General features: G+C 44.8%; 1 protein-coding gene across 1 annotated transcript in view; it reads left to right on the top strand.

Moving 5' to 3' along the window:
• pard3bb (par-3 family cell polarity regulator beta b) overlaps window positions 1–18,118 on the top strand; it is a 167,472-nt gene that overhangs the window by 57,096 nt on the left and 92,258 nt on the right. Inside the window, exons 6-10 of the mRNA XM_030785939.1 lie at window positions 2,971–3,057; window positions 6,516–6,641; window positions 8,041–8,405; window positions 9,905–10,044; window positions 10,393–10,521. Coding sequence (XP_030641799.1) covers window positions 2,971–3,057; window positions 6,516–6,641; window positions 8,041–8,405; window positions 9,905–10,044; window positions 10,393–10,521 — 847 coding nt within the window. The remainder of the gene's footprint in view (window positions 1–2,970; window positions 3,058–6,515; window positions 6,642–8,040; window positions 8,406–9,904; window positions 10,045–10,392; window positions 10,522–18,118) is intronic.

The raw sequence follows: 18,118 nt of genomic DNA on the forward strand, positions 1-18,118 counted from the left end.
ACAGCATCACACAAAACACACACACACCAGACTCGGATCAGAGCTGCTTAAGGGCTCTGTTTGTGTGTGTATGTGTATGTGTGTGTTTCCCGAGACAGAGAAAATTAATTACACACAGCCAGAGAGATTTGGGCTTTTCTGGATGTAGTTTTGGCCACAATGGCATTGCACACACACATATATTGGGGGAAGGAGTTGAAGCTTTTCCTGTTTAGGCTGTAGATGAGAGCAGCAGTACAACATGTCTGGATGTTTTGTGACTTGGCACAGTTTTTATAAGGATTAATTAGGATATATATTATTAGATATATAGGTTCTGCGTTTCCAAAGTCAAATGGTTGTGTTTCATATCTTTGAAACCTTATAATAGGCTATACGTATGTGATAATAATATGACTAGCTTTGAGCTGTCTTATGAATAATACCCAAGTCTTGCTCTAATCTTGACACGAATAGACGTGACATCACCTATCTGTGACATTGCCTGTATCATGGTGAGCATCGTATTTGTGTGTGTGTGTGTGTAGAAAAGTGGTGTAGAGAGTGTGAAAGCTTGGATTTGAGAAGTATCTGACACTAACGTTAGTGGAATAGGGCGTCGTGATGAATACCTGAGTCTGGGAGCCCGTTGAAGCCGGCGCCGAAAAGAGAGAATCATTCGAACGAAACGAGGCGAGCGAGTCCAGTTTAAATGCACAAAAGTACACGTTTACCTCTCTTCACCTTCTCCACCGGCTCTCTCTCCGTTTCTCAGGGGCCCCCCTCCCAAAGGCTTATGTCATCAACACTCAGTACGACTCCTTCAGAGAAATGACAACTGTATTCAAATAGTAGACTATTCAATCAAATTGCCTCCCATTTCCTCCAGATCTCTTCTATACACGTCTCCATACTGAATCACTTCACTCTCACACGTGACGTTTTAGTCTTCATCAGCGCTCTCTTTGTTGTCATTGTTTGTCTCGTAGTCTACTAAAGCTCCCAGGCTGCGCACTTTGAAGACAGGGTTTTAAAAGCAGTGCGCTTTGGTTAATGCATTTTTTTTTTGTCATGTCGTCCGCTTTTTATTCTCTTTCACTGGGCTGTTGAGAATAGGGGATAAACCAAAAGGACACCTGTACCAGGGTCTCTGTCTCCTCTAACCCCCCCCCCTCCACTTCAGCATCCGCCTTTCATCCTCAACTCCTCATCTTTGCAGCCAACGAGACGGCCCCCCCCCCCCCCCTCTTTATTTTCGTCTGTTAATGCGGGATGTCCAACTGAGAAAGAGAAAAAGCAATGGCACAAATAGCAGGAGTGGGGAAAAGATTGAAGAGCTAGTTGAAGGGGTGCAGGGGTTATTTTTTCCCCCCTCATTTTAATGCGGGCGATTTTCATTAGTCTGCTAATTAATTCTTTCCCTCCTTCGCCACTCCTCAAGGAGATCTTTCTCTTTGATATTTTATATTTTGTCTGGCCTTGATTAACAGAAACTTCTGGAGAGTTGATGAAGCTGCACTTCAGAAGAATTACTGAGCACTGAGGCGAGCTGCTTTTTTTGTCCTTGTTGTTGTTTGTTCTTCTGCTTACCTCTGTACCCCTGGTGTTTCTCTCTTTATCTGTTTTTTTTTTTCTTTCCGTCTCCCTCTCGCTTTTCGTTCTTTATCTATTTTTCTCGTTCTCTTCCCATCTCTCTCTTCTCTCTCCTCCTCTGTTTCTCTCTGTCACTCCAACAAACACACACACACACACACATACGTGTTCTCTCCCTCTCTCTCTTTGTCCCTCTTTGTCTTTCACTCCCACTTTCACTCCCTCTCTCCCTCTTTCTCTCTCTCTCTCTCTCTCTCTCTCTCTCTCTCTGTCTCTCTCTCTCTGTGTTTCTGCTGAAATGCTCCCCACACACACACTCAGACAGACAGACAGAGTTATCTCTCCTGCCTGTTTTATCAGTGCTGAGCTGTGAGGGCCTCAGCAGACATCTCTCCTGTGTTAGCGCCTCAACGCGTCCAAACACCCTCCTTGACACTTAGCTCACAAAAGCAGCTCTCAGCCAATTAGCGTGGCCGTGTTGATTAGAGGGGAAAAAAAGAGGGTGAAAAGGAGAGAAAGAAGGAAGGTCAGAGCAGGATTAATGAGGAGAGGCACATGCGTGTGGTCAGCCTGATAAACTCATTAACGCTGCACACCAAGCGAGTGATTTTGCTGGACTCCTCTTCTGGAGTGCTACAGGAAAACGCTTCAGGACAAGAGAACTGAGAAAGTCAATTTAACCATTTAACAGTGTGAAACTGCGACTAAATTTGTGCGCTGAAGTGTGTCCGAGACAAAACTTCCCCTGTGGGAACAATAAAGGTAATCTTATCTTAGTTCAAGACATCAACACAAAACCTCAAAACTCTGTTGCCACATTGTGGGCCACGCGTGTCATAGTTTAATCTTTTGGGACAAACAAACCTCTTGTTATTTCTCTTTGGGTTGAATAAGCGAGTCTCTGATCATTATGAACAACCCAAAAAGAAGCCCCAGCTTAGGATCTTTGGTTTTAAATGCAAAGACTGTATTATCGTAATTACCAAGCAGTAGCAGAAATTTGAATTATGGGGTTGTTCTGATCTACTCTTACCCACTGTGCAATCACAAACCATGCCAAAAATATTAAACTCTGAGGGGAAAAAAGAGAAGGGAAAAAAAAAAAAAACAGGAACAGGGAGAATTAGTGTGAAATGCAGACATCATGGAAAGTATTTAGCAGTGAGTGTAGAAAAACAGGCTCACACGCTGGGACTGAGAATGATGTCCAGACATAGTGCAGTACAAACTCAGCCTTTCGTCGGACAACACACAGACAAAGCACAGAGTGAGTTTGTGCCTCTTACCACTGTCCTGTTTGGCAATCTAAATGTCTCACTAACCTGTGTGTGTGTGTGTGTGTGTGTGTGTGTGTGTGTGTGTGTGTGTGTGTGTGCGTGCGTGTGTGTTTCTGAGCAGCAGTCTGACGAGGACAGTAGAAATCTCTGGAGAGCAGGGGCCTCTTGGGATACATGTAGTGCCTTACTGTTCCTCACTGAGTGGAAGGTAAGTGGATACCTCTCTCTCTCTCTCTCTTAGCTACCTCTCCATGTTCTCTCTCCTAATTTCTTAAACATTTCTTCTTTTCTCTTGTACTGTATTATTATCTCTTGCTTTCTGTTTTTTTTTATATATATATAGCCATCTGTCATCCTGCCTGTCAAAATATTAATGGGTATTTTTAAAGTCATTGTCCTATTCTGTGCACTATTTATGAACCCAGAATTATTCTAAAGCCACGTGCATCTGCACCCCTGTTGTGTATTTGTTTGTTAGTTTTGGCCACAGAGAGAGAGAGAGTGAGAGAGAGAAAGAGGTCGAAGAAGTCGGGAGAGTGTGCAGGAATGGGGATTTTCCAGCTCATGCTGAGTGGGAGTCCCTTTAGACACGCTCACTTTAGCGGCCCGGCCTTTGTGGGGGAGCGTCATTAGAAGATGCAGCTCTCTTTGAAGGAGAATGGGCTGGATTTTGAGGTTCAGGGGTCAAAGGGTTAGACAGTAGTATGGGCTCAGGGAAACTCATTAAGATATTTTGCGGGAGGAGATGAGCGAGGATCAAAGTTAAGAGCGGGGGTCAGAGGGTCCCGGACGCTTTGTAATGTTTTAGACCATTTTGACTTTATGAGAATGGAATTCTACCTCAGCAATGCCCACAAAGCCAATTTGTCACAGGAACAACCAGCTCACCTGCTCTGTGTTCTGTCCAACTTCTGGAAAAGTATACTATTCAAACCAGTATAAACTTTTCATTGGCCTGTAATGTCATGTAATCATAGGAGTTTTTCGATGGGAGACAGAGAACACGTGAATGTAAATAGATAAGGGTTCTCAGGCCAGTAAAGCAGCTGGGTCAGTTTGAGGGAAGATTCACAGAGAGGAGAGGAGAGAGAGAGAGACAAGTCATCCCATAAAGCCTGGAAGGGCTCAGCTTTCGTGTCATGTTGTCGAGTCTCAGATCCTTCACTGCATGCCCTTATGCCCTCCTCCCTGCCCGGTTACTGCCCCCCCAGCCTACCATTTCCCATATGCTGTTTTACACATGCGAGGTGCAAACAGGCCAACACCAGCGCACTGTGAGGTAAAGCATGCCTGTTTACCAGCAGCCTGGTTAGTCGTCAGAGCAGGGCCTGGCTGGATGGGGTTTGGCACATTTAAAGTATTCGCAGATGAGAGAAGAAAGGCTTTGGGGGTGGTGACCTCTTGTAACAACACAATGCTGATTTCTTCCAGATTGCACTACTGATGTGGCACTGCTACTAATCAAATGAGTCATTCTGCTGTTTATCCTTCTGTTCCTTTGCTTTCTCTTTATTACTGGAAAGGTGGTAATGTATAACCAAGTAACTGGGGTTTTTTTCCCCTCAATAGTCTGTGACTGTATTGTCGAATGAGAATTGCTGAATGAGAATACAGAGTAATTATTTATACATTATTGAAATTTGATTAGCTGTTCTATTTTTGGAATCGGTTTCTGGGAAGTCATATTTCTGCAGGATACAAATAGCAGTTTGGAAGAGGAAATGAATTGTATTAAGGGGTGTGTGTGTGTGTGTGTGTGTGTGTGTGTGCGTGATGTGTGTGTGTGTGTGTGTGTGCATGTGCATGTGCATGGGCGTGCGTGCACGTGTGTGTGTGTGTGTGCACGTGTGTGGATGTATGTGTGTGTGTGTGCACGTGTGTGTGGATGTATGTGTGTGTGTGTGCACGTGTGTGTGGATGTATGTGTGTGCGTGCGCGCATTTGTGTTTGCGGGTGTATGTGCGTGCGTGCGTGTGTGTGCGTGCGTGTGTGCGCGTGCGTGTGCGTGTGTGCGCGTGCGTGCGTGCGTGCGTGCGTGCGTGTGTGCGTGCGTGTGTGCGTGCGTGTGTGTGCGTGCGTGTGTGTGCGTGCGTGTGCCCGTGCGTGTGTGTGGATGTAAGTGTGTGTGGCAGTGCAGAATAAGCAGAAGCAGCCCTGTCATTCATCTTGTCATTGGTGTTGCCGACTTTTTCATAGGAACTCTGCTCTAGGACAGTCTGGAATTATAAGCAGTCAAGTTATTACATCTCCTGCTGCGCTCGGCTTTCCCAGATCTTGAGAAACTCTTTATTACAAGAGTCAAGGAATAGTAGAACTCTCTATCTTCTGTCTCCCTCTTTCATTCACTCACTCACACACACACATACACACACACACACACACACACACACACTCTCTCCTCTTCTCTATATCACTCGCTCACTCACTCACTCACTCACTCACTCACTCACTCACACTCTCTCTTGCTCTCTTTCCCTGTCTCACTTTCTGTATTTCTCTCTCTCTCTGTCTCTCTCTCTTACTGTCACTTGCACAAATAAACACACACACACACACACGCAAACACACACACACACACTCTTTAGCCCTGAGCTGAATGAGGTATCACCTCCTCGTCTGCTGCACAGTGTTGTTTAGAGACAGTTTCATTTCAGGCTTGGCACAAAGAGCTATTGTCGTTTCCCCCAAATGACTTCTCTGCTCTCAGTCGGCCTTTCCCCAAACTTATCTCAGATCATTTGTATGCTGCAGCACAGTCTAACAATAACGCTGTATATTGATATAATGTATTTGTGAGCGAGGTCTTCCTTTTGGACTCAGAGTAAATAGCTTTTTTTTTTCCCTGTGTCATTGTGTGCGATGATGTTGGGTTGGGGATTAATGTGTGGTTCAGCGTGCGGTGTGTAGGCCGCTTGGCTGTTTTATGAGTTTCTGCCGGCAGATAGTCTTTATCGCTCAGTGTCAGAGCTGCTGTCTTGTTTTGGAGGCACAGAGTTTGTTTTTCTGTGTGTACGTGTGTGTGTGTGTGTGTGTGTGTGTGTGTGTGTGTGTCTGTGTGCGTACTGCTAAGAGGGCAGTGAGAGAAGGCTTTGTATTAAAATAGTGAGTTGAACCCTCAGTGGCATTCTGTCAAAGCATAATATTGTATATATTTATACTTCAGTGTTAGGTGTGGAGTAATCACGCGGCTTAATTATGTTTCTGTGTGGCAATCACAGCAATGCATTACATTTACACATTTACATTTACTTATTCTGCATCGAAGTAAAACTTTGACAAATGTTTTCCGTCGTTGATTTTTGATCATATCATTGATTTGTATTCCATCTCTTTGTCTCTCTTTCTCACTCTCTCACTCTCTCTGTCTCTCTCACTCTCTCTCTCTGTCTCTCTCTCTCTCTCTCTCTCTCTCTCTCTGTCTCTCTCTCTCTCTCTCTCTCTCTCTCTCTCACTCTCTCTGTCTCTCACTCTCTCTGTCTCTCTCTCTCTCTCTCTCTGTCTCTCTCACTCTCTCTCTCTGTCTCTCTCTCTCTCTCTCTCTCTCTCTCTCACTCTCTCTGTCTCTCTCTCTCTCTCTCTCACTCTCTCTGTCTCTCTCTCTCTCTCTCTCTCTCTCTTTCTCTCTCTCTCTCTCTCTCTCTCTCTCTCTCCCTTTCTCTGTCTCAGGTCTCTTGGCCTGCACATTCGGGGTGTGGAGGAGAACAGCCGGTCAAAGAGAGAAGGAATCTTTCAGGAGGACGAGTGTATTGTCAAAATCAATGACACAGAGTTGATGGACAGAACCTTTGCACAGTGAGTCTCCTGCTCAGAGATCTGCTCTTCACTGCTATTGTTGGAATGTCTGTCACTGTCTGGCCTCTCTCATTCACCTTTCTCTCTCTCCCTCTCCCTCTCTCTTTCTCTCTCTCTGAACACTGTGCTGTATCATATCTGTGAAAATAGACAGTTTACTCAGAGTCCACTGAGATTGCCTGCGTTTATGGTTATTGTAACATTGGTCAGGCTTTAGAAGCAGTGGAAGAGCATGTGTTTAAATGACTGTTTTTGAGTTCATTCTTCGGACACAGTCATTTTAACCTCTCCTTGGGCCGCACGTGGGAATTTTCCCTTAATCCGGAACGGAATAATCTCTGCCTTGTGCCACACAGTCATACTGATTATTATTACACTTGACATTCTGTACCACTGTGACCATGTTCAATGCTTTTGTCTTCTGCCCTCCATAAATAAAGCACAGACGACATGGTAAGATAAACGGAATGAGCCGGTTTCATCTCCGTCTATCTTTTTTCTTTCTCTTGAACACTGCGGTTATATTTCGTGAGAACAAGCTCACGTCTGTTGGAGGCTGTTTGATTTGAGATGCATTATTAAAGCCCAGATAAGACACTGATGTTCCTGTTGAAAGGGCTTTGCTTGGTGCAAGTGTTCCACACATATCACATTTATATTAGACATCAGCATACACGTATTTCACATTACGCTTCAGACTGCTCCTAACTGAATTAGTCACATTTAATCGAAGCATCTTTTAATCTTGGTATTAAACTGAAGATGGATAGGTGAGTTGGAAATTGAATTAGTCAACAACAACCCAACAAAAAAAAACCAAAACCAAAAATAATTGAGTTATAGAAATGACTTTCTCGTTTTTGTATTAAGGCACTCCTCATCATTCATAACCCCTAATCAGGCTGTCTCAGAGTCCCTTTGAAATGAATGAGCTTTATGTAGTGGATACAATACTCCACTAATAGTTTTGCCACGCGACTTCATCATTCATTTGGTTTTGTGAGGATGAACTATGGTGAAATTTTGAGATAAGACACAGTCTGAGTGATGAGGGGAATGTAGCCTCTCTCACCATGTCATCTCAATAATAAATTATGCCGTTAATGATTAATAGTAAGAAACAAAAGAACTCAGTACCAACAGAAAAAAATAATAATTTAAAACAAATCATGAGGATAATAAAGTACGTAGAAAAAAAAATTGTCATTAAAGGTTATCCCTTAAAACCTTCATTAACATTAAAGGGATGTTGACATTAAAGTGAATTCACATGCTGTTGTCTGCTAACGGTTTTTTATGTTGCACTTTGGAATTGATTTGATTTGGTTAGCGTGTAATAGTTTGTGTCATAATTGTTGAATCAGTGTATTGATGTGATGAGCGACCGCCCTTTTCACAGGTCACAGGAAGTGTTCCGACAGGCCATGCGCTCCCCGCTCGTGCGACTGGAGGTGCTTCCTGTCAGCAACAAGGAACGCTACGAGAAGAATCTGATTGGTCAGCTTTTTACCTCAGAGAGCCATGACGGCACCACCAAAACCAAGGACCCTCCGCCCCTAAAAGTTAAACCCATAGTTAAGCCTATGGGGTCCCCCTCGGGCCGGCAGGCGGAACCCCAGGACAGCAGGTCTCAGGGCTCGTCCCTGACCAGCTCCCACACCCAAAACGACAGCCCCTTAATGAAGAAGAGCTTGGCTCTGTCCCCACTGGTCGGCTTCACCAACAAGAAGGGCGGAAAGAGACTCAAAATCGACCTAAAGAAAGGTAATGCAGTTGCACTCTGCATGTTATAATAGCGACATATCTGTTTCTTTGGCTCTAAGTCTACACAACCGCACACACACCCACTGCCACAAGCATGCATGTTCTGGAACATGTATACTTGTCAGGGCAAATGAGGGTTCAGAGGGCCAAATTCAGGAACAGCCACTCTGGAACATCCATGAGGCACTTTAGCCTAGTGACTAAAATCTGAAACTGACGCCATGTAGCGTCTGGGGTGCATAGCCATGCCATAGTGACTCACTGGAACTCTTCCCTGGAAACCTACATATCTTGAAACACTTCTCTGTTCCCTGGCTCTCTGTGTCTCTTGTCTGGAATCAGCTCTCCATTGTCTCTACTCTCTGCTTGGCTCTGCGAAATCCAGGGCTGTATGGATGGAGCCATAATTTCCACGTGCAAAGTCTATTAGGTTCTTATTGATCTGGCCTTTACTGATGATATGAATTCATGGCAGGAGCACAAAGCCTCTGACGATAAACGAGTAGCGCTAAATGCGGAATATAAAACAAGTCCAGACGACAGTGCCGTGGCGTGATTGCATTTTGTCCTAAATTTCCGTAAACCTCTAGCCCCTCCTAAAACACCTTTAAAACACCTTTTCTCTAGGGTTGGACAGCAGTTTTCCTTTCTCTCTCCCATCCCTCTTCGTCTCCTCTCATCTCCCTTTTTCCCATCTCTGTCAGAGACACCAAATGGAAGCTTTTTTCCCCCTCTCCTATAGGCATCTCCAATGTCCTATAGTGGGTGAAAACCCCTCTCTAATCCAGCCATCAATCAACTAGGCAATATCAGCACACTCATAGGAACCAATATGCAGCAGTCAAGGTTTCCTGATACCTACAACACAGCATCAAGGGACCACCTCACCGCCACCTCCCACCTTTTTAATAGCTCTTGTCTCTGCAGACAGCGGCAACGGGGACTGTATCATTCTCACATGTCGTCATGCTCTGGCAGATTATTAATCTGAGAGAATGTGCTGTTTGTCAAAGACTCTGGGTTAGGTTTCAGGGCGCTCATACATCAGAAACCATCTGTGCTGTTCGTCTATCCGTGTGCAAGAGGGTGCATGTATAATATGATGTTCCTAGTCTTAAAAAATACAGGGTCATGTGGTCTGTGTGTGTGTGTGTGTATGTGTGTGTGTGTGTGTGTGTGTGAGTCTTTATGCGTGTTCAGGTGAATGTGGATATGGGGTTGGTTTCTATGGGTTTAATTAGGTGTGTGTGTGTATGTGTGTGTATTACTTGGTTTGTCACTGTTTGTTTAGGACAGGCTGTTGCTGTGTAGCAGAATCTAAGGATGTTGAGCTGTGTATAATTTTACATGTCTGCGGTCTGTGTCTTCCTCTCTCTCTCGTTACCAAAACAGAGGCGTAGTTAACCACAAAACATAATACAGTATTTTAAATCAGAGATTGTGGTTTAGGTCAGCACCTCTCTCTTAGATTAAGTAGTTCTTGGTTTCTCTGTGTTCAGGTCCAGAGGGTTTGGGCTTCACCGTGGTAACCCGAGACTCTTCCGTGCATGGCCCGGGCCCAATCCTGGTCAAGAACATTTTGCCCCGGGGTGCAGCTGTCCGAGACGGCAGGCTGCAGTCTGGAGACCGCATCCTGGAGGTCAGTGTTGTCTCTGAGACACTCTGAGACTCAGTTACACTAACCAACACTGCTTGTGTGTACTATTCTGAAACACAAGTTTGAAATGAAATGTTGGAATTTAGACAGCTGTTTAAGATCCCCCCCCCCCCCCCCCCCCCCAATTAAATCAGATGCCTTGTGTTGTGAAACAGAAATATATATTATTTTTTTTCTGATTCAGATTTTAGAAATTACTTGTAAAGAATAACCTTCCAATTTGGATGTTATTATCTATATAATTACATGTATGTGCGTGCGTATGTGGGCATGCGCGCGTGTCTGTGTGTGTTTTCATGCTTGCGTGCATGTGTGCTTGGGTGTGTTTAGGTGAATGGTGTGGACATTACTGGACGCACGCAGGAGGAGCTGGTGTCTATGCTGCGCAGCACCAGACAAGGGGAGAGTGTGTGTCTGGTTGTGTCCAGACAGGAAGACATGTTTCTGCCGAGAGAACTGGTAAGACTGGTCACTGTGTAAATAAAGTCCGACCCTAACTCCCTACTATCATTTTCACCCTTCGTCCTGCACTAATAAACTGTTTCCTCCAAAATTCATCTCTTCCTGTTTCTTTTCCTCCACCAGAGCACACACTCAAACACACAAGATATGTGAGTTACAATAACTTAGGGACTTCATCTGCACAACTTTGCGATCTGTCAAATAAATGATCAATTACACGTTTGTATTTGGTCCCCTAATGTGTGGAGTGTGATTTAGTCTTTTAGCAGTCTGTAGGTGTGGTGTTGTTCTCTGTCTGGGCCATAGAAGGTCACAGTTATCCTTGCGCTTTATTCTTCGAGGCAGCCTTGAAGACCGGAAGGAATGCTTCCTGTCTTTGTATGTTCTATCTCCCTCCCTCTTCCCTCTCTCTCATTCTCTCTCTCTCTCTCTCTCTCTTTCTCTCCCAACTGTCTTCCCACTCTTTTTCTCTCCCTCTCTCTCCTCTTTGTCTGTATTATGAGTTGAACCGTGTGACCCCACACTCTAAGGAAATGTGACGGTTTCTTCTCTCTAAACACACACACACAAACATCGTCACTCTCTCTCTGTGTACCTCCCTCTCTTTATCCTGTCTTCCTGCTCTCATGCCGTCATGTTGATTCAGTCTGAGACAGGAAGTGGGGCACATGTCCCTGCTCTGCTACAGGAAGTAAGGGAGCATGCAGGTCTGTGTGAGGTGGGCGGCAGCTCCGTGCGGGCCTTCCTGTGTGTCCTTCAGTCAAACGCTCGAAGCTTTTCTCTCTCCATCAGCACTTTCTCAAAATAACAAACTCTGAGAACGCGGGGCATCTGTCATACTGCCACACCAGTGCCTCTCAAAGTCCACCTCCCTCCGCAGGAAATGGGCTTTGGCCTCCATTGTTTTAATTTTTTGTATTTATTTAAATTTTTTTCCTCCAGCGCCATCAAAGGAGTTAAGAAAACAATAAATGCAATCCCTTTAAATGTGATCTTTTGTTTCATAAAGGAGGATTGACATCCCTTTTATGCACTAGGGAATGGATACATCAATAAAACTAACAAATGCATCTAAAGTTCCAAGTAGGTCAGTGATTTGAGAAAACAGTACAGAGCGCAACATTCTAGAGAGTTCTTTCCTTTTTTCCATCTTACACATTCCTTATTTGTTCTCCTCTGTAAACATGCCAGTGTTGTATTCTTCAGAAAAATAGTAATGGTCATACAGACTTTATCGTACTAAATTCAGAGCAGCTTACATATTCAGCTAATGCAAACAATTTCCACCTTTCAAAACTCCCTTGTTATTTATCATAAATGGTGAAAAATAAAGGCCCATTTTCACCGTTTCTTAAACAATTTACACAAACTGTAGTAGTGAAAACTCCAGAGACTGTAGTCTCACACTGCTTAGTTAGTGCCGTCTCAGGATTGCGAAGATGATTACTTAGTACGCGTTCATCTGAAACCTGACTCAGAACTCATTACGGCTAACAAACAGCTGGCTCGTCTGGCTCACGACACTGCGCAAACAGCATTACGCCACATTGTTAGCATGCTTCTCCGTTCTCCACAGAGTATTACACACACGACAAAACAAACACTTTTTAGTCATGTCAGACTGCAGGAATGGAGGAGTTGCTGAATGGACTACCAAACGCAGACATTACAGTGTTGATCATGACTGAGATAGCGATAGCAACCTCTGAAGCTCTTCTGTCATTTAATGGATGCAGTTTACTTTGCATGTGTTGTCCTCGTAACTTTCTGAATTATGAGATTAATGTACAGAATGAGTGGAAATTAAACTTAAGGCAGAGAGATGCTGAGAAACAGCGCAAACAAATTCTGAGAGAGAGGAAAAGATATGAAGAAAGAATTGAGGTAAAAATAGACAGTGAGTGAGGAGAATAGAGTGATGAAGAGATGGAGGGCAAAATAAACGCCCAGAGACAGATGAGGAGAGAGAGAGAGAGGTGAGGAGAGAGAGCGCAAGAGAGAGAGAGGTGATGGAGAAAGTGAAAGACTAAGCTTTGATGGCCCCCTGGGGGACCTGGTCCATCACTGAAACAGAAAGGTGGGTTTGATGTGCTTTGTGTGTATGTGCACACTCATATGTGTATGTGTGTGTGTGTGTGTGTGTGTGTATAACAATAGCACTAGCTGTATTTATAGCCAACAGATGAGCAAAACCTGAAAGGGACTTAAAACTGCTCTCGCTCACCACATACCGAGTGGCACACAGCTCCTAATCTCTTTCCAACAGAGCACCAACCCAGCTTCAGCCTGGTAGGCACTGCTCCCCACACTACTGCCAGATGAAACAGTAATGCCGATATTAGATTTGACACTCTAACAAAGGATTAAGAATGAGGGCTCATTTCTCTTCACAGTCAGCACTGTTTTTTCGGTCACACAATCAGATTAGAAATGGAGAACCAGACTCTGTGTATTATGGAGGAGTCTTTACTCTCTTTAATAGAGGTCCCTGTGTACTTCAAAACAGAGCGGGTAACAATAGAAGCAACGTCCGGTAATGAGGGTGTGGATAAGCCTTAGCTCTCTGCCTTATCTCCCGCCCACCTCTCCTGCAGAGACATGCAGTCGGTTGTCTGATAGCCCCCCCACCCCCCTACCCCCCCCCAAACCACTGCCACAACGTGCGTCTTCGGAGGAATACGGAACCCGTTGATGTGGAGGACTGAACCTTGGAATCTTGGCAACCTGCTCCTAATCTCTTCTGCAGACTTCCTCCAGCTACCTGCATTGCTTCCTCTATAAAGCTTTGATGTCCATTCTGTAGTGGTCTGATTGAAGGCCCATTTCCACACTAGGAGGACTGCACTAAAGGCGTAAGAGCCCGGTTCACAAGACTTGGTTCATAAAAGTGTTTCCTGAATAGAAGGACAAGGTTCTTGGAGGCCCATTTTCACACTAAGTCCAAGTACTTCATTGTCCACACCTCTGCTGGTGTTAAACATTCACAACTGTTCATTAACGGTTACCTTAAAATACTCCACTCTCCCTCTGCGGTTTACTCACTCACGGACACGCGCAAACTTTTCAGTTCGGCCCCTCAATGCATTTCAGGGTTGAATGAGTGTGTGTATGTGTGTTTGTGAGTGTGTTTGCTTGTTTTCTTGTGTGTCTGTATTGCAGGCCACTGCAGGTCCTTTTTTTTTTCGTACAGTAATGGTGCTTCAACCCAAGTGCTAGAGGCTGTTGTGCTTTTGCATATCCGAGAAGGAGGAGAGCACTCAGCCTTATGCCAGTCAGTCAGACCCTGAGTAGCTTCCATTCAAGAGCTTCTCTGAAAAGCACATACACTGTGCCATTAGAGATGACTTGTTAGGACCAGGAGAATGTACAGCTCTCTTAATGAAGAAGCCACCGCGCTTAATGAAAGGCACCGTGCACTTATCCATCCTGGTGCAGTATCAGAGATGAGAATGCTTCCTTTCTCTGTTTCATGGAAATGACGTTCATAGAAGAGGCTTTAGAGAAAACCAGAAAAGCTACCCAGATGGTAGAAATCTAAAACAAATAGCGAGTGAGGTACTCCAGAAATTGGAGGGAAGAGAGGGAGAGAGAGAGAGAGAGAGAGAACAGAAGATAAAAGATGTGTTGGAGATGATGGTATCTGCATCCCTCAGCCCTCCTCTACCATCTGCTCTGTTGTGTTAATTCATTTGTGTACGTAGTTCAGTGCAACCAGTGCAACACAGACACACGCCACTGCTGTAATCCACCACCTGCTAACAGCTGAATGGAGTTGGAACCGTTTTAAAATAAAGCAGTGGATTTTTTACAGAAATGCAAATGTCACTGAGGACTAACAATTTTACTCACTCACTTGAGCATTTCACTCATTCACTTCCTCACCCATTCGCTATTAATCGGTCGATTTTTAGGTCTTTTTTTTTTTTAAACCTTTTTTTTGTACAGACATTTCTTTGTGGCGTGTCAGATAGAAATGTGCAATAGCCCATATGTAGAGATTTCTGCTTCTGGTCTACAAATCGCTGGATATAACTAGCTGTATGAGGAAATCTTTCTCAGAATGTCCAGTAAATTCTAAACAAACACACACTCCCTGATCAACTGTGCAGCATGGCAGTGGACAGAACAAGAAACCGAGAGCTGATTGGTTTGTAACTCCCTCGTTCCCAGTCCTCGGGGCTCAGCATGCGTTCGTAGGCAACATGGCGTCTGTAGAAGACGGTCTCAACCTGAGCTGATCCCCCATCTGTTCAGAGTGGGACTGAGTCTCAGTCCGTTCCGCAGGGCTCGGAGAGTCTCTCCGTTGAAAGATAGCCATTGTCCTTTTGGTGTAGAGGCAATAGTGAGCCCCTCCCTTTCCTCCCTGTTTATCCAGGCTTTAGCAGTGCTTACCAACCTGCTGTGTTTAATACACACCAAGCTGTGCTGACTTACGCTCCTGGATTGAGTTATGCATAATAATTTAAACATTGTTCCCCTCACACAGAGACCCTAATAAGACACATTGTATCACAATCCGCCTGGTTTGGACTGGTGGAACATGATCACATTACACTTTTATGTGGTTGTTAAACTAAGGCGTAGCTGATGTGATGAAAATCTCTCTGTGGCATATGTGGCTGAAATGCATGTATGTGGAGTCATAGCACTGTTTATTACAGACATTAATACATTTAACATGTATAAGAACATGCAAGAGAACTTTATATAGAGGAAATGAGCCTGTATTTGCCAGTGGTGGGGTCTTACGTTAGAGTCATCAAGAGTCCCACAGTCAGAGTGATCCATCCTGTTTGTTGCTCCTGAGGGATCTGGCAAACTGTCGTTCTCTCTCAGTATTGAGTGAGCAGGAAGAAGATGTGGTTCATACCACTCTTGTCTCTTTAGATTTGCAGAGTTACAGTCTCTGTCATTTTAATGGCTTTTTGAGGGTGTAAAACCCATCTTGGTCGGGCACAAGCCTCCAGTGTATCTCTCCCCATCTGCCTATTTGTCTGTCTGTGTGTGGACGGATTTGGATGGAAGCTTTTACCTCCTCGCTGGCCTTGCCTGTGCTGGACCATTGGTCCTGGCTTCCTTGGGAAGGCCGGAACAGCCTTCCCTGAGTAGATCTGTGACAGGCAGGTGGTGAAGGACAGAGGCTGTTATTTCTGCAGGTTTCCTGTTCTCCCGTCTCGAAACCCTGGGCCTCTGGCTCTCTCTCGAGCCCTGTGTAGAGGAAGGACATGACAACGACCGAGTTCTCTGACCCTGAGTTTTTCCCGCTTCAAAAATTCACAAGACCTATTTGGAATTGTTACAAATTGTAAGATGTTCCCATAGAGACAAAGCACCACAAAAAGGGAAATGAACAATAATTTGAAGTGTTAGCTTTGAAAAAAAAAAAAAATATATATATATGTCCCACACTGGAAATTGTGTTGTAATGGGAGATGAGCAGTTAGTTATCACCAGTGCTTCATTCAACGCGGCGTGAGAACGGCGGAAGGAGATTTTGATGGGCAATGACTGTCTTCACTTCTCTGCTGTGCCTTACGTTAGATTGGCCCATTACACCAGCACTGTTAGCTATAAAGCCTCACTGTAGACTGTTTTGCAATAGGACCGTACTCATTTCTTTTCATTTAGTCTCTCTGTTATAAAGCCACAGGGACGCGGCACTGTCGTCGTTCACTCGGAAGTTAACCGTGGCACGGTCATCGGGCCCCATAGACGGAGACCGTGTTTTGAGACGTTGCCGGATGTTGGGTTTTTTTTTCTCTTTCTAGGCTTCGGGAGGAAGAGAGAGAGAGAGAGAGAGAGAGGTGATGAGCATTGAGACACATTAAGGGGGGATTAATAGCTGTAGGTCCCCAGCAGGACGGGAAGGGGAAGGGCGCTGGAGCCGCATGGTTCCCCATTACAGATCTCATCTTAATTGAATGTCATGCTTGCCTTTAATCTAGCTCTTTGAAATGCAACTGTTAATTCTGGATGACAAAAAAAACTGCATCTGATCAATCACCTTTCCTCTAAATTAAAAGCTTTTATTATTGATCCCCATCAACAGAGGGGTGCAAATTATCCATCAGACGTTTTATCTGGAGTGCCGAACTCTCTCAGCGTACGACTGGAAAATCTTTTTAAATATTCTTTCCGATTTTTTCATGGAATTGCACCACTCTCTTTTTTTCCCCCATTTTTTCTTTCTTTTTTTTTTTTAAAACCTTTTGCGGTTAGCAGACCTCCTGGCGGAGCTGAAAATTCCAGGAGTGGCTGATTTTCAGCTCTTAACCACACAGCATTGGTTTGGCCCAGAAAGTTGAGTTTAGCTGTCTGCCAGACATTCTGCATCTGTCCTGGGTTTTCATCTGTCACTCCTTTGTGTTCCATCTCCTCCAAGCTCTGCTAGTCAGAGACGTGATGCTGTATCCTGCTCTGATGCATTACTTGTGAGAAGAAATGGATGGTGTGCGACAGAGAATCTTTTGTGTGGTGTTTGAGGGGTGTGGTAACTGGACACAGGAGGAACCTTTAAGAGGCTTTGTTTACAGTGCTCACTGTAAAGCGTTCACTCATATAGACTCAGGACATGACCAGACCCCTTGAGACTCACACTTCCTCTTCCCCATCACTCTCACTCAGCATGGGATCTGTCTCTTTAGGGTTCAGTATGGTAGGAAAGAGACCTTCTGTTCCTCAGGTCACAAAAGAGAGAGAGAGAGAGAGAGAGAGAGAGAGAGAAGGAAGAGACATATAATAGAAAGAAGGAGGTGGAGAGAGAAACCAGTACTGTCTCTCTCTCTCTCTCTCTCTCTCTCTCTCTCTCTCTCTCTCTCACTAGTGTTATTGGAAGGGGAAAAAAGACCTCAAATGGAGCAGCTGTAAGTGTCTCTCTGTTCCTCATATAAAGCTCCTAAATGTCATTTGTCTTGTTCATATAGATACAGTGCGTTTGTCCATCTGTGATGGTACCTTCATATGTCATATCCCTCATTGAAGCAGTTGCTGCAGCACATGAACAGATGTTCAGTATGCAGATGAGACAGAGAGAGAAGTGAAGAGAAGAGAAGAACACAGCAGCTAGTCTGTGTTGTGGAAACCTCTGTAGGATGGCTTATATCATCTATTTGAATAAAACAGTCGGCTCCATGACAGAGATAAAGTGATGTGGGGGGGTGGGGGCGTGTGTATGAGAGAGAGAGAGAGAGTTTGTGATCTTCAGAGATTGGTGTTGATTCAAACTGTTTGATAGTCTTGTCCTCTGTAGTGCAGAGAGACCACTGTCTGCCATTTTCCAGGCTTGCCCATGCCCGGTGTGTGTCTGGTGTCCAAACAGCAAAGAGTGCTCTGTGTCTGATAAACTCACTTTAGCGATGGAAAAAAAAGACCAGAAAGAGATCCAGTGTGGCATTTTGGCAGGGCAGGGGGTCCTGGCAGGGAGCGCGATGTGAAATATCATGGACGTGAGAAGGGAGGCAGCCAAGGCGGTCGTTCGCTGGGCCGAAGCCCCTGTGATTTCCCCTGCTGATAGACCCAGCATGATCCTAGCGCTCGGCCCTCCCTCACGCACACACACACACACACACACACACACATCTCTCTCTCTCCCTCT

Source organism: Chanos chanos, chromosome 10, assembly GCF_902362185.1.
Source record: "Chanos chanos chromosome 10, fChaCha1.1, whole genome shotgun sequence".
Classification (NCBI taxonomy): Eukaryota; Metazoa; Chordata; class Actinopteri; order Gonorynchiformes; family Chanidae; genus Chanos; species Chanos chanos.